The 23966-nt window shown below is 34.2% G+C and overlaps 2 protein-coding genes across 2 annotated transcripts; one reads left to right on the forward strand and one right to left on the reverse strand.

Moving 5' to 3' along the window:
* Positions 1 to 6326: 6326 nt before the first annotated feature.
* On the forward strand, positions 6327 to 7213 carry MS3_00005478 (uncharacterized protein). The gene has a single exon (XM_051213549.1). It carries the CDS (start codon positions 6625 to 6627, stop codon positions 7045 to 7047), a length of 423 nt encoding a protein of 140 aa, XP_051069539.1. The 5' UTR covers positions 6327 to 6624; the 3' UTR covers positions 7048 to 7213.
* Positions 6387 to 7161, reverse strand: MS3_00005479 (uncharacterized protein; the record flags this gene model as incomplete). The annotated part of the gene is made up of 2 exons (XM_051213550.1): positions 6387 to 7068; positions 7139 to 7161. 2 exons carry the CDS (start codon positions 7159 to 7161, stop codon positions 6387 to 6389), a joined length of 705 nt encoding a protein of 234 aa, XP_051069540.1.
* Positions 7214 to 23966: the final 16753 nt, after the last annotated feature.

Below are 23966 nucleotides of genomic sequence, written 5' to 3' on the forward strand. Positions count from 1 at the left end.
TACATCCATTTGTTTATACCATGGGGTTATACCACCTGCCGTCTTTGTCTATGCTTTTTTTCCTCCAAGCCATCTTTGGCAAATTATGGTCGATGTGGAATCCGTTGGGTTGATATTTGTATAACATGTCCAAGAAAGTCACATTAAAATAATGTATTCAAGAAAGTCGATAAACTTTCAAATGAATATCATTAATTATATTTATGATTTTTTTAAACTCTTTAAACTACTCTGTCTTTACTTTTGAACACGCTTTCAGTGATCTCAGGCCGATTTTACTTTAATAACCTATCTATCTAGTGGGTTGAAACTGATAATAAATAAAATCGTTGTTATTATTGATCTCATCTTGATAACAGTCATTAATCTCTTTTCTCAATCTATATAACAGTTTTCTATTCTCTCCATTTGTTCAATATTCTCCCGTCATTGAATATTCAACAAGAAATAATTTATATTTTTGTCTACAACTAAAAAGTTTTTCCTCTATTTGTTATCTCCTTTTGTAATAATATCTGAATTGTTATTTTAAACGTTTTAAAAACTACGCCATAGAATTTAAGGTCATAAGTAATATGTGAATATTGGGAATAAATAATTTATGTTCAACAGTTAATGTAGTAATAATTATCGGTAGGATTTAAACTAAAGATTATCATAAATAACTCCTACTAGAGATTCAGAACAGAATAACTTTTCTTTTTCTTTTACACCTAATCTATTCCTGTCTATTCGCCAAATAAAATAATAAATCAGAACAATAAATATAAGTAAACAGTATTGTTTTCTATTAAATCTGCATCAAATTTCACTCTAATTTACAATTATATATATATATATATATATATATATATATATATATATATATATATATATATATATATTACTCAATCAATAAAGATAATTTTTGAGTCTTTGATAACAATGAAATGGATTACGTGACCAAACATTGGTAAGTGTCAAGTACATATTGATATTTAGCTAAATTTTGCTGGTAACAAAAAGATTTGATACACTATAACATATTGATTGGTATCTATATTGGTGATTTATTGATGATATTAGAACACAACAATGAAATAGGCAGCATACAATTAATAACTAATCGACAATCAATTGAATTAAATTAAAAAATTAAAATGTGATGATACTAGTAGAGAAAATATGTTGCAACATAAGAACAATGTACAGAAGTAAATCTGACGAGTTAGTATTGTTTTAAAACACAGATATTTGAATGAAGAATATTCTTTTCAATTAATTCTCTTCAAATTCTACAACTATATATCCAAATTAATAGCCCAGAAAATATGGTCAGATTTAAGACAAAACACATCGTGTAAAAATTATAACATGTGAATTAAAGAATGTAAAATTAAATAAAATCAGTAATTTCACTGGTTGAAATCATGAGTCCATTGAAGCTAGACCACCATGGAAAACCTGGAAGTACTGGATGGCCGTTTCGTCCTAGTATGAGACTCCTCAGCAGTGCGCACCCATCGAATCTCGCGGGGGCGGGATCATGGATGCTCACTGCTGAAAAGTCCCACAATAGGATGGTCTAACTTCAATGGACTCATGATTTCAACCAGTGAAATTTCTCAAAATCTCCACAAAACCCATTCTGATAATAAAAATCAATAATGTTAAGATGACCAATATGAAATGTTGACTTGATTAAGTTTTTATGTTAAATAAAATTAATTAGTTGTTTATAAACTGATTGTTATAAACATATAACTCCGATATTTGTTTACAATAATCTGAATAATTCTTCATTCTTTTGTTTTAATGATTTACAGTTTGTTATGGTGAAATAAGTTGAAATACTACTTAAATTTAACAAAGTAGTAATTTCTGGATATGTCGAAAATGTAGACAATTACCTATGAATAAAATAATGCTCGATAAGCGAGAAAATTAATGTGAACATTTTTGAAGTGATTGTATTAAAGAAGCTGAAAAGTGTTGAAGAAAGCATTTATACCAGTGGATCATATACGAAATAAATACTCTAAGATTGAATTTCACACTATAGAATCTAATTAGTTGAGCTTTAACATCAATTAGAACTGAAATCAGATTATTTCCATGCAGTACAGTTGAAATAAGGAAACTAGTTCTACTTTAACAGATAAATCACTGAGGTATTCTGTTTACTTACATTCATTTCAGAATAAATAACTCCAAAAAAAGGTGTTGAATATTTTTATAAAATCAAGATTCTAATATAAATCTTATTCTTAAAAAGTACTCTTAAACTATTTTAAATTATTTAATCACAAGTGTTTATTGAAATTGGGCGGTGGCTAGTAGTCGAACTATAAACCCGAAGTTTGGACTATTTTAGTAGATTTGATTAATTTCATAATAAAGAATGACAAAACTTGAAATTGTCCCTTCAGTAACTTAATTACGAATTAAACAGCGATGTAGTGAAAATCGGATTGTTTATAAATCGCATTTATTTACGTTATGATTGTAAAATAAAGTTTGATATATATATATATATATATTTAAAGGCCCCATTGTGCCATTTAAATCTGGTCTCGACTTTAGTGTATGTATGTAACAGAACATTTATTTTTACCGATCCCGGTATTATGAGAAACAAATACAAATCATTTTTTGAAATATTATAATAGAGCGATAAGATTTCTAAACCTGATGCCATAGTTTCATTTAAAGAAAGAAGGAAAAACATGAAAATCGATATAAGAATTTACGAAATTAAAATGAGTTTTTTCAGTAGTAAACCAATCCAGTTGCTCATTTAAATAGTTTATAATGGATCAATAAATTGATTAAGGGTATATATTTATTGATCAAAGCTAATAAAGTAAGAAATAAATGGAGAGCTTTTAATAAGATTTTCAATACAGATTTTGTTAGATGATGAAAAGTTAATACTGATTTAAAATCCGTGCATAATTTTGTAAATTACTTTTCTTATTATACATCCACCAGGTGATCAGTGCTTATGGAAGAATGTACTTATCCACTTCTTATTTCCTGTAACTGCTATAACTTTGTAAAATATTTATATCAGTTCACAATTTCCTTTTATTAATAAACTATTAATTAAGCAATTAATTTTTTATACTTTAATCCACCTGATTAGGTAAGCACTTGTCATCATAACAACAATAATTTACTTAGTCATTTAGAACGTAGGACCAGGTACATATATGCATTGGTTCAAGTTTCCGTACCTCATTAGCATAGCGAGATGAACACCAAATTCATAGAAGCAGTTACTTCAATGGCAGTACTGCATAGAAAAAAGGTTGCACATAAGGGTATGATACAGGGAAAAAGAATTAGTTAGTAGAAGGAAAAGTATAAAGTAATTGTAATCTCATAGTTTAAGGGAAAACAAAGAGTGTGTACACCTACTCCATTGTGACCGATTCTGAGCCATGTCACCAAGAGTCTCCAACCATTGGTTACGATGGTCATGCGGACCCCAACCAAGTAGTCTGCATCTACCAACATGGCTCAGACTAGAAGTTAGTGACTTCAAGCACTGATGCCACGTTTTGGTTTGGCCGCCCCCAATTTTCTTCCAACCATCTCTAACACCCGTTAACATTGCACGTCGTGGTAATCGGTGTTCAGGCATACGTAACACGTGGCCCAACCATCTCAGTCGATGAAGATTCACAACCTCGTCAACTGATTTACCATCATTCCCTAATACCCTGCGTCTAACCTCACTATTACTTACCCGGTGATCCCAGCAGATGCGAGCAATATTTCTAAGGCATCTGTGGTCAAATACTAGTAGCTTACGAGTGTCTTCTACTCTTATAGGCCATGTTTCGCTGCCGTAGATTAAAACAGAACGGACTGCCGTGCAGTATACTCGTCCTTTTATTGATAGACGGATATCTCGCCTTCGCCACAGGTGACGTAAGTTGGCAAAAGCCAAACGAGCTTTTTGAATCCGTGATGAGATTTCGTCAGACACCAACCCATTAGGGCTGATCAGACTTCCAAGATAAGTGAAGTTGTCAACGCGTTCGACTACTTCACTCCGTATCCTTAGTTCAGGTGTTGACGCAGACCAGTCCTGAAGCAACAACTTGCATTTCGAGGGAGAGAAGCGCATTCCAAACATTCTGGCATTGTTGCTTAGTGCTACCAAAAGACTGCATTTTATCGGCATCTTCACCAAACAGGACTATGTCATCTGCGTATTCTAAGTCGATAAGTGGATCTCCTGGTAGGAGATGAGTTCCTAAAAATTCAGTCGGCGAGAATGTTACTTCCATCAGTATGTCTATGATGAAACTGAACAACAATGGAGAGAGTGGACAGCCTTGCCGGACACCACATGAGGTTGAAAAGTCAGATGACAGTTCGCCACAAGCTCTAATTCAACTGGAAATGTTTGAGTAGTGAGCCTTCGCAAGGTTCATATATTTTGAGGTACACATTTCAACGGCAGACACTGCCATAGTATCACTCGGTCTACAGAGTCAAATGCTGCTTTTAAGTTGAGAAAGACCACCATTGTCGGATGCTGATAAGTATGTCTGTGTTCTAAGATCTAACGAATGGTAAATATGTGAGCTATGCAAACAGAAACAGGACTGAAGACAGTCTATGTTCTTTCATGTTTACAGTTCACGAGTCTTTGTTCCGTGTTCGATAATTATTGAGGCTAGTGTTTTACACTGTACATTAGTCAAAGTAATCCCTCTTTCGTTATCATAGATTGATTTTGACACGTTAACACAAAATCAGAATTTTTATTATTGGCAATACAAGTTTCGCACTCAAACATTTATCAATGATAATGTTGCCAAAGAGAATAAAGATAACATATTTCACTAATCTAAATTAAATAATTCAAATTGAGCTCTTGATGTCGAATCCGAACTTGATCAAATGCATATCAATCTAACATTTTCCTGCCACTAAAACAAATAACAAAACACTGCTTGCAATTAATAACGCAAATAATAAAAAAAGTATCTTTAAGTTAAGAGATTGTAATGATTCAAAGTAAACACTCAATTCTACTGTAATAAGCTATTCACTCAAATATGCTTATACGCATTACGGGGAATATATATAATAAAAAAATTAACATCAACTGAGTTTGACAGCTTATTTAATCATAACTGCACATAGTTCAGAAGATTCAAAATAAATCGAATCAACTATTCAGTGGTCTCTAGTTATTATCAACCTTCCGGCTTATTTTATCTTTATATAAAACAAAATTCAAACTAGTAGATTGTTGTTATATAAACAGTATTTTGAGTGAATAAAATGATAGAAGGAATACTGACACATGAATAATATGGTATGATATAATGTGAATATGAGTAATTAGCAGTCATGAGTGTAATTATACTGGAGAACTATAAATACTATTCATTTACTCATAATTGTGTCAACCAAATGACATGCTGACTCACATACAGAAGTATGAGACAAAACAAATGTGGTTCGAAATTAAACAACACATAGTCAATTAACATAAAATAATATCCAAAGTTTACTAAATATCCATTGATTTTAAAATTCCCAACATCAGTCATGTTTCTTTACGTCATAATGAATAGCATATTTGACGAGAAACGAAGGGTGCAATTTAAGAAGTATATTATCAAATATAACTACCAACTCAAAGATATATAAGACAATAACTGCAAATAAACGTCATTATACACATTTACAAGAACTACACATACCTGAATGATTGTTTCATTTCCCAGATTTGTAATATTCCCTACTAATGACATTTCCAGCTGACTAGGTTGAATTATTTGAAAACGATGGGGAGTTGATGAACATAATAATATCTTAATAGACACCTTCATTAGGACAAATTTAAATGTTAATTAGTAGTCTATATAATTACTGCATTACATTTCTTTGTGTTTACAAAGTACAATAAGTTTAGTAATAGTTAGTAAGTTTCTCGTCAAGTGGGAAAATATTTTAACTGTATAGAGTGATAGGTTAATCACAACCAATCAAGATATATAGATAGATCATATCACACACAGTAATAATGATAGATATGCATTACCAAATATATATATATATATATATATATATATATATATATATATATATATATATATATATATATGATACAGTTAATCAACATGCACAAATTAGTATTAATTGTAAATTTTCAATATTCAAAGTAGACAAGTTTCCTATCGATGTAAACTAAATTTACTAGTTGAAAAACAGTAGCAATTAAAATCGAAATAATAAAGCATTTATTTTTGAAATGACATCAAAATCATAAGTTCTAAGATGAACAATCTGATTTTCTTGTTTAAACAAATAATATAATTAATCATATTCGTTTATTCACTCATCAATCTCAATGAAACAAGAAACATAAGACAATAGAATCACGAAGACTCGTCACCGAAATCGCCACTAGATACAACAGATCTTTTCACAGTTTTCTTTGTCTCAGAACTTGAAGCACTGTCACTGTCACTATCATCATCAATAGTAGTTTTCTTGTTTGTCCTTTTGCGTGTTTCTGTGGAAGATTCATCTTCAACTGGAACTTCTTTGATCTCTCTTGTTTTGACAATTTTTTTGCGTTGCGTTGTTTCTTTAACATCTTCTTGACCCGGATCTATGATTACTTCTCTTTTAATAGTTCTTGAACTTTCACTACCACTATCTATTTCTCCACGGATTTTACCTCCATCTATTTTGGAGCTGATTATACCACGCGGTAAACGACCTAATCGTCTCGCTAATAAAATATCGCGTACATTTCGTAAACCGTCACCACCAATCACTAAACCTCCTTTGATTCCTACTCCACTACCAAGACCTAGACCCGCTTTGATTCCTGCTCCACGACCAAGACCTAGTTCTGCTTTGATTCCTGATCCACTACCAAGACCTAGACCCGCTTGGATTCCTGCTCCACGACCAAGACCTAGTTCTGCTTTGATTCCTGCTCCACTACCAACATCTAGACCTGCTTTGATACCCCCGTCACCACCAACTCCTGTGCCTTCAGAGGCGGCATCTAGAAAGGCAAAATCATAATGAATACGATAATTAATGTCACTTGAGTAATGTGTTGAAGTGAAAAAATAAAAATAAACAAGTTAATTAATTGGGCTTTCTCTTCACCTACCTCCAGTTTGAAAGAAGAGACATGTCGAGCAAATCGTTATGAATAATATCTATTAAAAATTATCATGAAAAAGAGAGTATTTATGAATAAAAATAAAATAATCACACTAACAAATGTGAGTGCCATTAGCTATGTTCTCAGAAAACCTGGATTGTGTATAAACATTTATTGAGAGGCTTAGAGTACATTTATACTCTTTCTTTATATTTTTCACGAGGTTACAATTGATTTATTTACTAACTAGATATGCCACAACGTACAATCAAGATTATCGTAAAATGCAGGGAAAAATTATAATGACTAGGTTCTATAACCTCATTTTTCTATATTAAATGTAAATTATTTTTGTTTGTGACAAGTGCCATTATTTGGTCAGTTTGTCCTTTTATTGAAATGACCGATTTTATTGTCATACTCAATAAAATATGTCACTGGTTTAATGCAATAACTATACAGGAAGAACGTATTTTTATAGGAGGTTATCTTACTGGATCTACTTCATTTAGAGACAAAGTGATTTATAAATAAAATGCATTCTATTCTGTATTCCATAAACTATTTCATTTTGTTTAATTTCCACCATTACCTGATATCAAGTTAACTGTTGAAAACACTGGACAGATATTTTGTCTCAGTTTGAGACACCTTAGCAGTGTACACTCTGTCTGATCCTATTAGAAACGCATGTATAAAACAAATACGTTCTTCCTGTATAGTTATTGCATTAAACCAGTGACATATTTTATTGAGTATGACAATAAAATCGGTCATTTCAATAAAAGGACAAACTGACCAAATAATGGCACTTGTCACAAACAAAAATAATTTACATTTAATATAGAAAAATGAGGTTATAGAACCTAGTCATTATAATTTTTCCTGCATTTTACGATAATCTTGATTGTACGTTGTGGCATATCTAGTTAGTAAATAAATCAATTGTAACCTCGTGAAAATATAAAGAAAGAGTATAAATGTACTCTAAGCCTCTCAATAAATGTTTATACACAATCCAGGTTTTCTGAGAACATAGCTAATGGCACTCACATTTGTTAGTGTGATTATTTTATTTTTATTCATAAATACTCTCTTTTTCATGATAATTTTTAATAGATATTATTCATAACGATTTGCTCGACATGTCTCTTCTTTCAAACTGGAGGTAGGTGAAGAGAAAGCCCAATTAATTAACTTGTTTATTTTTATTTTTTCACTTCAACACATTACTCAAGTGACATTAATTATCGTATTCATTATGATTTTGCCTTTCTAGATGCCGCCTCTGAAGGCACAGGAGTTGGTGGTGACGGGGGTATCAAAGCAGGTCTAGATGTTGGTAGTGGAGCAGGAATCAAAGCAGAACTAGGTCTTGGTCGTGGAGCAGGAATCCAAGCGGGTCTAGGTCTTGGTAGTGGATCAGGAATCAAAGCAGAACTAGGTCTTGGTCGTGGAGCAGGAATCAAAGCGGGTCTAGGTCTTGGTAGTGGAGTAGGAATCAAAGGAGGTTTAGTGATTGGTGGTGACGGTTTACGAAATGTACGCGATATTTTATTAGCGAGACGATTAGGTCGTTTACCGCGTGGTATAATCAGCTCCAAAATAGATGGAGGTAAAATCCGTGGAGAAATAGATAGTGGTAGTGAAAGTTCAAGAACTATTAAAAGAGAAGTAATCATAGATCCGGGTCAAGAAGATGTTAAAGAAACAACGCAACGCAAAAAATTGTCAAAACAAGAGAGATCAAAGAAGTTCCAGTTGAAGATGAATCTTCCACAGAAACACGCAAAAGGACAAACAAGAAAACTACTATTGATGATGATAGTGACAGTGACAGTGCTTCAAGTTCTGAGACAAAGAAAACTGTGAAAAGATCTGTTGTATCTAGTGGCGATTTCGGTGACGAGTCTTCGTGATTCTATTGTCTTATGTTTCTTGTTTCATTGAGATTGATGAGTGAATAAACGAATATGATTAATTATATTATTTGTTTAAACAAGAAAATCAGATTGTTCATCTTAGAACTTATGATTTTGATGTCATTTCAAAAATAAATGCTTTATTATTTCGATTTTAATTGCTACTGTTTTTCAACTAGTAAATTTAGTTTACATCGATAGGAAACTTGTCTACTTTGAATATTGAAAATTTACAATTAATACTAATTTGTGCATGTTGATTAACTGTATCATATATATATATATATATATATATATATATATATATATATATATATATATATATATATATATATATATATATTTGGTAATGCATATCTATCATTATTACTGTGTGTGATATGATCTATCTATATATCTTGATTGGTTGTGATTAACCTATCACTCTATACAGTTAAAATATTTTCCCACTTGACGAGAAACTTACTAACTATTACTAAACTTATTGTACTTTGTAAACACAAAGAAATGTAATGCAGTAATTATATAGACTACTAATTAACATTTAAATTTGTCCTAATGAAGGTGTCTATTAAGATATTATTATGTTCATCAACTCCCCATCGTTTTCAAATAATTCAACCTAGTCAGCTGGAAATGTCATTAGTAGGGAATATTACAAATCTGGGAAATGAAACAATCATTCAGGTATGTGTAGTTCTTGTAAATGTGTATAATGACGTTTATTTGCAGTTATTGTCTTATATATCTTTGAGTTGGTAGTTATATTTGATAATATACTTCTTAAATTGCACCCTTCGTTTCTCGTCAAATATGCTATTCATTATGACGTAAAGAAACATGACTGATGTTGGGAATTTTAAAATCAATGGATATTTAGTAAACTTTGGATATTATTTTATGTTAATTGACTATGTGTTGTTTAATTTCGAACCACATTTGTTTTGTCTCATACTTCTGTATGTGAGTCAGCATGTCATTTGGTTGACACAATTATGAGTAAATGAATAGTATTTATAGTTCTCCAGTATAATTACACTCATGACTGCTAATTACTCATATTCACATTATATCATACCATATTATTCATGTGTCAGTATTCCTTCTATCATTTTATTCACTCAAAATACTGTTTATATAACAACAATCTACTAGTTTGAATTTTGTTTTATATAAAGATAAAATAAGCCGGAAGGTTGATAATAACTAGAGACCACTGAATAGTTGATTCGATTTATTTTGAATCTTCTGAACTATGTGCAGTTATGATTAAATAAGCTGTCAAACTCAGTTGATGTTAATTTTTTTATTATATATATTCCCCGTAATGCGTATAAGCATATTTGAGTGAATAGCTTATTACAGTAGAATTGAGTGTTTACTTTGAATCATTACCTTATCTTAACTCTAATATATTTAGTGTATTGTTTGATGTTTTGTTCGTGAATATTAATACGCACTATTTTCGTTACTCATATTACTTTTATTAATCTTGACACTATTACAATTGTTTTTTCGCAGGATAATGGTAAACAAATTACTAGAATTCATTGCATTATATTGAATTTCATTTATGTTAATAAATCTGACGTGCTTGTTATTCTGTCAACTGAGGCAATCCACTTAGAATACCACATACATTCTGTTCAACGGACACAAATTCGGTTACCATTATGCGCTCACATGAACTCACATGTATACATATATTAAATAACTGTCAATATATAGCTTGGAGGAAACTATATTTAAATTAAATTACAAGCCTTTAAAATGTCAAGATTAATTTGTATCCTTTCATTGGTAAAGTGACCCAAGTTATTTATCTAACTAATTAAACAATTATTGCCATGATGAAGTTATTAATTCTTTGTGATCACGAAATATCGCCAATTCATTTTTCTTTTTTACTCTGGTTTCAAGAATATAGCACTTCGGTTGTTAACACGCCACTGAGTTTATTTAAATTTATTAAGATTACATCTTGATATTTATCTTACAAATGATTGGATGCAGTCATATTGGATGGTTGTATACTAGATCTTAGTACTTAAGCTAAAGATAAATCAATGAACACGACAAGATTAACCTTTTAAAGGATCGAAATAAAGAGAGCTGACCTGATTACATGGATTAAATTGATTTAAGACATATTCATTTATCGTAAACTTAGACAGTATTTTCTGGCAAGGCTGGAGGAGGAATGGTAGTGCTGGATGGAGATAAATTATCCATAATCACAGTTATATTTCTCATATATTCAAAATCTAATAATCAGTGACATTCCATCTTTCATTGAAATATGATTTATAAACATATTCCATTAGGTTATAACTATTGGGATTAAACAAATTTTATACTGTTAGTTTCAACAAAAAAGCACTTAAAATAATCAACTCACAAATATCTCCAGCCTGTAACAAACATACATAATTTTGTTACTTGACCTGTAAAACCACGTAACACGTAACACACTACTTTTACAATCAATAACATTCACTAACTTATTTAGAAATTTCACAAATAAATAAAGGAAGGATATTGTGAAAATATTCATTATTTATACATCAAAGAATGTGCCATAAATAAACAGAATGTTAAACGTTGATAAAAGTACATAACTTTAAAAACTTATGACTTGAGATTTAGGCAACGAAAGGTTCGAAAGAGAAGATATAATCCGGAATAGTTCCCCCATCATTTGGATTATTACCAGCTGAATTTAGTTCAGAGTTTCCCATCTCTGACTGTGTACCTGTATTATCGCCACGTGCACAGCATGCAGCTTCTAAAAAAGATATGATAATAAGATTATAGCAATATTAAACATATTCTCATATAACATTAGAAGAAATGTTTAAAATGAAAATAAATGGTTTTCAGTACTTAAATTATGGTAGAAAACTACTTAGCTACTCAACATAAATTTTTTTTAAAATTTCTTCTGATCTCTAAATAATGAGGGATGTCACAAACAAATTTACATAGGTTGCAATATACACAGTATTACATGAATTCAATTACCTTGAGAATTAAAATGAATAGAGATCACAAGAATTAGTAACAGTGTTTTCACTTCACTCCCCATGTTTGTTCGTCCTCTACAATTCTAAGCATAATGGAACCGTGTGATTTATATACTCCTGAAACATTACTTACCAACAAATAACTTCAGTTGTTTATAGAACAACTTGCAAACGATAATCATTAGCAGATTTAATTAAATTTCATATCGATTCGAAGTAATTAATTAGCGGTAAAAATAACACAATCAAATGGCTTTTTTATTCAAGAAATAAACATTCACTTTTATTTGTATTAAAAATAATAGAGAACATGTTCGACACTTGCAATTGTTGCCCACATTGTGTTTACTTGAATATATGTCTAACTTAGTTAAAGTTCACCAAATGCATGATTAGTAAACATTGCTTCAAAATACGATTTTCTTTAATTATGATTAAATTGAATAATGAAGAAAACCTAACTACTCCTCTAGACAGAATGTCACACATGTACAAACATACAAAACTTATTAGCTATAGATTGTCGAATATATTAACTTTGTTAACAATGTTGAAAGTTCCACTTTCTTTTTTATTTTAATTAAAGGTGAACTTGTTATTCAGTTTTATTATTTATAACTTCAGTAAATTAAAATTCTAGAGACCAAAACAGAAGTATGAAAATGAATGACGATAGAACTTCGTAAGAAAACAGATCATGAAATGTACATGCACTTATAGGTACGATAAATAATGTTAATAATAGATATGAATTAAAATTCAATTATTAAACTGTATTGTGGCACTTGTACGAACTAATGATTCTTTTGTGCTTGATCACCCGTTGATTACGAATTCCAAATATTATATGTTCATTTGTGCTCATCTAGTTCTACCTGACTTAAATTCCAATATTTCGGGAATTCTTAGTACATTAATTCGAATACTTCTAATTATCACATGTATGTATCTCATCAATCATCGGGTTATTGCAAATATATCATCATCTCTGTCATATACTAGTGTAGCGAACAAAAACTCAGGCACGTTGAATCATTTTATTGTTTCATTCAAAATCAAATCTCCTTTGTAAAATATGTAAATAATACATTAACTACATAATTTACGTATCCTCCTTGATTTGTTCTTTACATAGTTCACCATACTTTTAATCATGTTGCTATTTCAAGTGCCCTTTATTTCCCCTCCTATTCTCTTTATTTCAATCTTCTTCTGGTAAGCGCTGCACTTTCGACTTCTGCCACATACTACTTATATCTTTAAGTTGATAACATTCACTTGTAGATCCTTATTGACTCATTCGCTCAATAAAGTTTAACAGTTAATATGACCCAAGTATTCATACTTCATCCTACTCAACAATATTTTTATACGGCGTTTGAAATGACATTATTTTTATTAAACAACCTTGGTATGTATATTAATATAGGTGTACACTATCCGTCTTTCATAGTTTAGGAGGAAAACAGGAATCACTTTAACAATTAACTTTAAACCAAATATTCCTGCTACTTCTCACATTTTTATTGGATTTATAACTAGGACTACGTTTATCATTATATTTATTGTACAATGAGATACAGATAAATCCTAATTTTCTCATTTATTCTGTGTATTATAATTTTTCTCAACTAAATTATACTTCTATAATCACTCATTACTTGTAAATGGGTTGTACTTATTAGATTTAATACTAATACCACCAGTATGGTGTGTCCTACTTATGCGGACAAATAAAAGTAATATATAGCAGGAATTGGAAGTGCAGCGTTTACCAGATGAAGAATGATATAAAGAGAATAGAAGGGAAAATAATGGGCATTTGAAATAGAAACAGGATTGAAAGTATTGGGAACTATATGATGAACAAATCAAGGAAGGTACGCAAATTATGTAGTTTATGTATTATTTACATATTTTACAACGAATTTGTGTGACATTTTGCAAAGCAATAAGTTGGTTATTTCCACCAAGTTCTGCTCATTATGTCATCACCAAAATATAAAAGTATTTATGAACAGGTGTTCACACAAGATGCTTAGTGTCCACTGACCGGATGCAATCAGCAAAAGCATACTGTGGGAACAAACCAAATTTTTTAACTACACAGAAAATTAGGAGAATGGTCTGAAGAAGGCTACAACATACACTACGGAAGTCAAAAAACTGCACCACGAACCAAGCCCTGATTTGGAATTCAGAAGGCAAATGGAAAGGACTTTGAAACAAACGGGAAGTACAGTCCAGGACAGAGTTGATTTGGGAATCCTGGATAGTTGCGTCCAACCTGTCTATTTTATTCCATGATTCCCGTGAGATGTCGAGGTCTTCATAATCCAGCTGACCATCAAAAGAAAGAGGGAAGAAGATAATAAGCAATCTCGCCTGACTCCAGTCTTCAATTAAAAATGCGTTTTTTAGCTTTCCTCCGTGGAAAACTTTGCAGTGTAGCCCGTTGTATGAATTCCGTATGATATGGAAGACTTTTAGGTTCACCATAGTGCCAAATAGAGTCCTATAATGTTATCCTATCGAAACTATTAAACGTCGCATAGTCAATCAAGTTGATGTATAGTGATGAATTCCATTTAATTGATTGTTCAAAAATGATCTGTAGTGTCACGATTTGGTTTTTTCAGGACCGATTTTCACGGTATTGTGGTGTTTGAACGAACTAATGATACTTTTGTACTTGTTGATTGCACGATTTCGAATTCCAAATACAATACGTTCGTTTGTGCTTGTGTCTCACTTCTTAATTCAATTGCGTTATTTCTGGGACTCTTAGTTCGTGCTATAATTCAAATAACTCGAAACATTATATTGGTGTCGCGATGGAGCCTGCAATGGAAAAGTCGGATATTCATTCAACTCCTGAAGCTTTTGAGGATTACTTGGAAAGGTTCGAAATCTGGAGCATGACCAAGAAAGATGTTAAAGGTGAGAAAATTGTGGCACATTTTCTGACATTCATTGGGAGAGAAGCGTACAGCTTATTAAAAACTTTGGCATATCCAGAAAAACCTATCTCACTCCCTTATGCAACTCTTAAAGAGCTATTATTAAGTCATGTAAAATGCACCAGTTTTGAATGCCGTGAAAGGGCGAAGTTTCATAAGATGGTTCGTCAAAATGACCAAAAGGGTTAAGGAATTCATCCTTGAATTACAGAAACAAGCTGCCAAGTTTAATTTCGGTGATCAACTTCATGTGCATCTGAGAGATCGATTAATTGCAGGAATTAACATACCGAGTTTGGAAAGAGAGCTGTTAAAAATGCCAAACTTTTCCTTTCAAGATGCTGGAACTGCATGTACTAACTACGAAGCAGTCAATGAACTTGGTATCCAGTCGATGAAGATTTCTAATACTTTGCTTAGTCGTTGTGATGAACTACAATCTCAGGGTCAATCAAACTTGCGTTCATTTAACAGTGATTCCTATTCTCGTGTAAATATGAAAGGTGTTTCAACGAGGAATTACAAAGCAAATCACGAAGGTGAGATGAAGTTTGGTAAATGTTTATCATGTGGAAAGTTTCATTCTCATAATTCATGCGCATTTCGTAGTGCTAAATGTTTTATATGTGGTAAGATAGGACACACTCAGTCAGTATGCAAAGCTACTGTCCGTTTCGCTTCAAGTAGTACTAAATCTTGTAATTTAAATCTCAATAATTCGGATGTTTCTAGTTGTAGCGGTAAATAGATCCCCAAAATAAATAGCTCTGTAAGCTTTCGACATTGGATGCTGACCATATGTTTTAGTGGACTCATCTAGCTGAAGGCGCTCGGTCATGCATCCGCACCAGAACACGTGTGGTAACGCTGTGCTCAACATACACCGCAATCGCTAGCCAGATTAGATCAGAGAATTCCGATATATTGGTAATCGCCAAATACACTCTCCCGATCTCCTCGACTCTGTCTTTCGATTTCTCTAGGTGGGAACGAATTATATTAGGTGTTACTGGTAAAAGCGTCGTCAAACACTGAATACCTGTGTCATCTTCATAGTGATCATTTATCTTTGTCTACTGTTTCGAAAGGTAATGCTCATATTCAAAAGCGACTATATACATCGGTTGGTTCATTTCATGACTTTATTGTGGACACAAGCAGTATAGAGTTCATTATTTCATTCAAGAACTTGAAATCCTTAGATCCTAATGTTGTAGTACGACCCACTGAAGTATCAATATTGAGGATTACTGGACACAGACTGCCCATACGAGGATGTTGTGAATTGCTAATAAGAGGTGATAATTCTTCATACATACCTTGTGAATTTTTAGTTAGCGAAACAGGACTGTCAATATTAGGTTTAAAGAATTTGAAAAGGCTTAAAGTGGAGTTGTCATTCCTAGTTTCTAAAGAAAATTCTGACACTTTACTTAAAGATTTGATAGCTATGTGTGCCAAGTGCGGTGGAGGTATGAAAATTAAGCCTATAAAACTTCAAGTACAGGGTGATCCCGTCTCTCTTAAAAGACGAGTAATTCCTTATGGTCTTCGAGAAGCAGTACATAAGACATTAAACGATTTGTGTACGAAAGGCATAATTGAACCAATTCAGTCTTCAGCATGGGGTACTCCTATCGTTACGCCACTGAAGTCGGACGGCAAGACCCCTAGAATTTGTGGTGACTATAGATTAACTCTGAACTCCCGTTTGTTGAAGCAAACGTGCACGACGGTAGAGGCTGAAGATATTCTAAATCGAGTTCATAGTTCTAAAGTGTTCTCGGAAGTTGACCTAAAAGGTGCTTAACTTCAAATTCCTTTAGATCAATCTTCATCTATTTTGACGACAATCAACACTCTTTTTGGTCTGTTCAAATACAATTTCCTTCCATTTGGTCTAAGTTGTTCTCCAGCCATATTTCAGGAAGTTATGAATAAAGTAGTTAGTGATCTTGAAGGTGTTGAAGTTTATCAAGATGATCTCATTGTTCATGGTTTTAATAAGGTAGTTCATGACCAGGGACTTATTGCTTTATTGCGTCGTTTAGTTGAGAAGAATATAACAGTGAATCCGAATAAGTGTTCACTTTGTGTATCTAGTTTTGAACGCCTTGGATACCCAGTTGATGGTAATGGTTTTAGACCAGATATGAAGCGACTAGCTCCACTGACAAATGCACCGTCTCCCAAAAATCTTACGGAATTACGTTCACTGGTGGGTGCTCTTCAGTATTACTCCCGTTTTATTCCTAATTTTTCTTGTCGTGCAAATTGTTTATTCAATATTTTGACATCCAATTCATTCAAATGGAGTGAGGAACAAGAGTCATGCTTACGAAGTCTAATAAAGTTTCTTCAAAGTGATGCTGTTCTTCGAACGTACTCCCCTAATGCACATTCTATGGTTATTACTGATGCATCACCTGTGGGAATTGGTGCAGTTTTGGAACAGGAAGGTAGACCAGTTATTTGTGTTTCACGCAAACTTACTGTTACTGAACAAGGTTATTCACAGACTCAGCGAGAAGCATTAGCTGTGTTATGGGCTATTAAAAAACTTCATAAATATTTATTCGGAAAGAAATTCACTATTGTTACTGATCATGAAGCTTTAAAGTTTATTTATCATCCTGAAAAATCCTTAGCACGTTCCTCAGCTGCTATGGTTCAACGGTGGAGTATTGCTTTGAGTGTATACGACTATATGGTTCAGCACAGAAGTGCTAAACAAATTCAACATGTGGACTACATTTCTCGACAGTCATTACAAGATAGACCTATTAATACTTCGGACTGTTTGTTAGTGCAACCTTTACCATTGAGACGTTCAGATCTCATTAGAGAAACTCGCAGATATTTTGGATGTATACTCAGTGCTATACAGAAAGGCTGGACTGCTAATTTGAAACGTAGATTTCCTATCTATTATTCAAAGCGGGATGAGCTATCTACTACTCCTGATGGTATTCTTTGTTTAAATGATCGTGTTGTCATTCCTCCTTCATTGCGTAAATCTGTTCTTGAAGATATTCATAGTGGTCATTTAAGTGTTGAGAAAATGAAGTCCTTAGCAAGACTCACATGTGGTGGCCAGAGATAAATGCAGATATATGTCGTACGGCAAACAATTGTGAGAAATGTCATCAGTTGAAAAAAATCATCCTTCGAAGTGGACTCCATGGCCAGTATCGTCTGAGGCCTGGCAGAGGATTCATGCTGACTATTGTGGTCCGTTTCTTGGTAAATACTATGCACTACTAGTTATTCATTCTTTTTCAAAGTGGCCTGAAGTTTTTTTTTACAACTCCACCAAATTCTGATTTCACAATCCAAGCATTAAGAAAGGTGTTTAGTCGATAAGGGGTTCCTATGGTGTTAGTGACTGATAATGGCTCTCACTTTGCTGCAGATGCAGTCACTACCTGGTTGAACGGTATAGGATGCAAACATCTGTTTACTGCTCCCAGACATCCGTGTTCTAATGGTCAGGCAGAGAATTTTGTTAGGACATTAAAGACTGCTGTTGATTCTAGAGCCGCCTCAACATCCAATGAGCTGGAGAGGGGAGTAGATACCTTTTTATTGCAATACAGAAATGCCAGACATTCGGTGACGAAGGAGACTCCAGCGAAGCTATTGAAAGGAAGAATTCTTCGGTCAAATATGAGATGTTTGGAGTCTGCAGAAGTTACATACTATCGAGGAAATGAACTTCGACCATCAACAGGTATTGTTCTGAAGAATGTCGGAAAATCGATGGAGCGAATTCTAGACATCAATGACTTAAGTACACACAGTCGACATGTCGATCAAATACAATTTCAGGAACCAGGTGAGTCTGTTCGAATTTCCGTTGTTAATTCTAATGCTAATGAGCACATTCTAGATAATACAGGATCCTTATCCAATACAATGTCAGACAGATTGAGGATGAATTTGAGAAAAAGACGTACGATTGATTACCAGCACCGAGACTCTAATTTAAGCTGTGGCGGATGTGGTGTTTTAAGGAACTAATGATACTTTTGTACTTGTTGATTGCACGATTTCGAATCCCAAATACAATACGTTCGTTTGTGCTTGTGTCTCACTTCTTAATTCAACTGCGTTATTTCTGGGACTCTTAGTTCGTGCTATGATTCAAATAGTTCGAAACATTATAGATATCCAACCTGTTAATCTGAAAGTTGGGCGTCTGCTGAGTCTTTCATCAGGTTGAGCAACACTCTGTTGAAAACCTTTCCTGATACTGACAGTAGTGTGATGCCTCTGTAATTCTCACATTTACTCAGATCTCCTTTCCTTGGCAACTTGATGAGTCTGTCAGTATCATTTGTTTTTCCTCCCAAATCTTCCTGAACAGAGCGTGAAGAATGTTTGCAGTTATTTCTATGTGTGACTTCAGTGCATCAGCTGGTATATTTTCAGGTCCTGCTGCCTTCCCGTTCTCCATTTGTCTGATGGCGGGTCATCCTCATATCTCCCGTCGTTGTTCGGGCGACATCTATATGAAGGTCTGTGCTTGCTACTTCGATATCCGGTGGATCCAATGGAGCTGGCCTATTCCAAATTTCTTCGAATTATTCTACCCATCTCTTCTTCTATTAATGAATCTCGATGATTGTCATGCCTTCTCAGTTCTTGACCGGTCTCTCTCGTTTACTGTATTTCTCCGTTAGTTTCTCGTTGTCATATAGCTGTCTCATATTTCCTTCTCTTGTATCTGTTTCCGTTGTCGTTGCTAGGTGTTCCACGTATTTCTGCATGTCAGCACTAATGCTTCTGTTCACTTGCTTGTTTGATTCTCTGTATTCAGCTTGTGCCTTGAATTATTCTGTTCTTGTTCGTCTGTTATTAATTGCTACGCTTTTCTTTTTCCTTTCTTCAATCTTGGCCAGAATTTCCATGGAAATCCATTCATTATGATGATGCTTGTTGCGTCCCAGCAACTCCTGACACGTTGATGTTAACGCTTCTTTGACCGCTTTCCAATCATCCTCCATAGTAGTTTCCTCTACTTTCAGTTGATCCTGTAAGACTTGGAACCTGTTGTTGAGAGTTATCTTGAATCGGTTGAATTTGGTAGGATCTCGTAGGGAGGCTGTATTGAACCCTTATACTGCCATCTCCCCAGTTGTCAAGTGTTTATTTAGCTTCAGTTTCATCTTGGCCACAACCTGGTGGTGATATGAAGCTATGTCAGCTCCTCACCTGATTCTCACGTCCTCCCTTGTCCTTCTGAATTTTTTAGTGATACATATATGATCTATCTGGTTCTCCGTGGTATGATGCAGTGAGACACATTTAAATTTGTGTATGTTTTTGTTTTGAAATATTGTGCCACCTATCACGTCATTCTGGTTCCTTTCTTCTAGTCAGTCCATGTCAGCCCATGTTATCTTCATATCTGGTGTTGTCCATTCCGGTTTTTGGCGTTCAGGTCTGCCATCAGAATTGTCATGTTGTTTCCTGCACACTTCGATATGATCGATTGGAGCCTCAAGTAGAATTGACATTTATCGTCGTCATTGCTATGATTGGTTTGTGCATAACATTGGATAGCATTCATTGTGAAACGCTCCTACTTTGTTTTGAAAGATGCTTTGATGATCCTGAATCCATGAGATTTCCTTCCTATAAGTGCGATTCGTGCTTCCTTGGACAGCATCTCCTTGAGAACCTCCCTGAGTGAGTAGAGTATTTTCTTCTTCGTGTCCACGGTACAGCAGCAGCACTCTCATAACTAACCTTTGTTGTCCAGCCCAGGTCTAATGGGTTTCACTGGTTCCGACTTCTACCGAGTTGTATCTCATCATTTCCGCAACTTTTCGATTGGTCCCTCAGATCGCCTATATTGTACTGATATCCCATGTACCTATGTTGATTGTTGTTCTGTTTTTTAGAGGGCGCATCGGACTCGTGAGTTCCTAAGAATCTGGGCTTTGATAATGAGGCGTCGTAATTATTCCTTGAACTTGGAGGCCAGAGTTTGAATGGTTTACCATGGCTTGAGGCCGGCAGTAATTTTAGAAGAGCTACCGGAGGAGTTATGAGTAAGTATACACAACGGGAATTGTGCTCGTATTGTAATTCCAGTGAATTTGAAGTTAGTTTAAAGTTAGGACGTACCATGGGAATAAGGAGTCTGGAATGATATACTACTAAAATCAACCTGTATTCTAATGAAATACTGGTACTCGAGAGGCCAAAAAATAGCTATTTATATTAGTAATAACATATTATTTTCAGACAACAATAAGTTACACGACGCATACCATTTTATGGGGGAGACCAAATTTGTTACATTAATGGTCACTTCAAGCGAGCTGATGGTTAAGTGTAACGACACAGTTCTTGGGGTTTCGAGTCTACTTATCTGCAAGGCTTCAGTTATGTTGAAGCATTTGATCACCTCAAAATAGAGCAAAAGCGTTTCGGTGATATTTACGGGACTTTTTAAGCCTGTGTGCAAGTATACGACTTACAAAACACCAAGCAACTTAGTTTCTGACCAACGAATTACTCCATATAATGTGTTCAAGTAGATCTCCAATGTATCGAATAAACAAATTGTTAAAGAACCCAAAAATAGTTACTTGCGAAAGAGAAACGCAATCTTGACAAACATAAAACATGATTCTGTTCAGAGGTAATAAACGAATCAACTGACTCAAGAGTAAATATTTAGGCGAAGAAAATCACTGTGGTGACAAATGTGGCATTGAACAATGCAGTACAGGTCCTGGAGGAGATCAGCTGTCGCATTAATAGCTCAGACACACTGCTACACGAGTAACTGAAAGTAATTGAATAATAACTGTTATATTGAATATCATTGATTTCACAGTTTTTTTTAGCATATTTATTTTAACCCAACGCTGGAGCTGTGTGTATAAATTTTGCTCTGGAAACTTTCGGTTTCATATTGTTATTAATTTGTGTTTCAGAAATTTTTCTCCGAAGACCTAAAATATGGAGGTTTGGTGTGAAGTGTATTGTGTTCCTTATCGGAGCAGTGTATTTGGGTTGATAGCCAGCCATATTCGAACAGCTCCTCTGATAATCGAACATCTGAACATAACCGGAGAATATATTCAGTCCATATCTTCCTACAAGCAATCGAGGACACCACAAAGTGACTCCGAACCGCTTTAATGGTCATTTGGCTGGAGAATAAATTTCTACTCAGATTACTCACTCCAGTCAGTTGGTAAGGGTCTTAGTAAAGACATTATTAGGATCAAGCGTACTGAATCCATGGGGACTAAACTGATTACAAATCTCTCCATCCTCACATAAAATAACCAATTAAAGCATTTTAGTCTCCCGTCTGACCCACTATAGGATACTAACTGATCTTATCATTCTGCATCTTAAATATTTATTTCGAAGTTAACGAACCATATCTTTTCTCACTTTCTATGGTACATTATCTTTGAGTGCACAACATAACGAAAAATTCCAGAGGTTTGCAAAGTTTAACAAAACTGTCTCTGGAAATTATTCTCATAATAAGATCTCCAAAATCAGATTAAACAGAAGTCGAGAATAAAGGGGTTCAACGACATCTTGATGATGATAGATTTATGGTGGTGGACAGAACCTTAGCTGAGTAGTAGTTGTAAAAGATGGGCACCACTGTGTACCCAGATATGGTCTGGTTTAATGTTTTCGTCCGGTAACTTCTGTTTGCTCGGGTTGATGAACAGTTTGCTGCTGTTCAGCAAGCCAACATGTCTAAAATAACAAGGATACAGTAGATTGATTTTGCGTGAACTCACATTAGAGTAAGCATACCTTTTATCACCCGGGGTAGTAAGCTTTTCATATACTGATTTTAAATTGAAGACAGGGTCTTCACACAAAAGTTAGGAATTATGGAAACACAGCTCATTTGTGCCTCTCTGCTGGGACTGAGGACATTCATAACCACATTTGTGGAATATGACAGGGGTCTATGTCTTGCTTTTATGATTGTCTTGAACCTGTGCCGGAACGTTTGTCGATTCAATAGGTTTTAATTTGAGGAAACTGTATAGTTTACTGCAATTTCCGGATGACATGCCATTGGTGTTGTAGCACAAAAGCCCTTTATGATTATCTGTTTCTCGTGCTTTAGCAACAGATCTTTTGTGCCATGAGCTTCATCGACTAGATGTGGTTCGTTTAGGCTTGTCCTAAAAGTCCAGAGGACGAGTGGGAATAGCACAAATGCCCCTAGTCTGGTTTTTGGTCAAATCGGGTTTTTCTCCGATGATATTAGTGGTACCCAGAGTCCAGTCGGCATATCCAGCTTGTTTATCAACAGCAGTGTCTTGGAGTGAAAAGAACTACCTGCACTTTCTGAGGCTGTCTATAAAGACCGGCGTCCAAGGTTCTCTGACAAATCATTTTTCTCAGTCGTGGAAACATTTTTGTTCCTTACCCGTACTGTATTTTTATGTTATGGCAGGGTTTGTGTGAAATTTGTCGATCGGCCAGGTTTCCACGTTTCAGGGAGACCTATTCCAAAGTCCCATATAGCTTGTAAACACCACTGGCAAACATTCTGAATGTGACTTACCTGTCAAACTCACGAATTTGTGTTTTTAGTATCGGATGCAACTGCACCAGTGATTCGACCATGCTGGGCTCGCGTAAATCAGCTTGTGCATGGTAAAATAAGGCCTCGATACTATCGGTGCAGACTATAATTATTTGAGGGATGACAACCTAGGAGTCATGGTGTCGAAAAGTTTAAATATTTGTCCAGATATGATGAAAATGAAATATATAAATTTACGAAACATTTTAGAACACAAAGGTAACGTAGCAATATATGAAAACATTTGTAAGAAACTACTATAGGAGGCAGGCTCAAAGCTTGTCATTTGGTGTATCAGATCACATTGGGTTCACGTACGAATAAACACGGGTTCACAGAGCA

The sequence above is a fragment of the Schistosoma haematobium genome, chromosome 3 (genome assembly GCF_000699445.3).
Source record: "Schistosoma haematobium chromosome 3, whole genome shotgun sequence".
Classification (NCBI taxonomy): domain Eukaryota; kingdom Metazoa; phylum Platyhelminthes; class Trematoda; order Strigeidida; family Schistosomatidae; genus Schistosoma; species Schistosoma haematobium.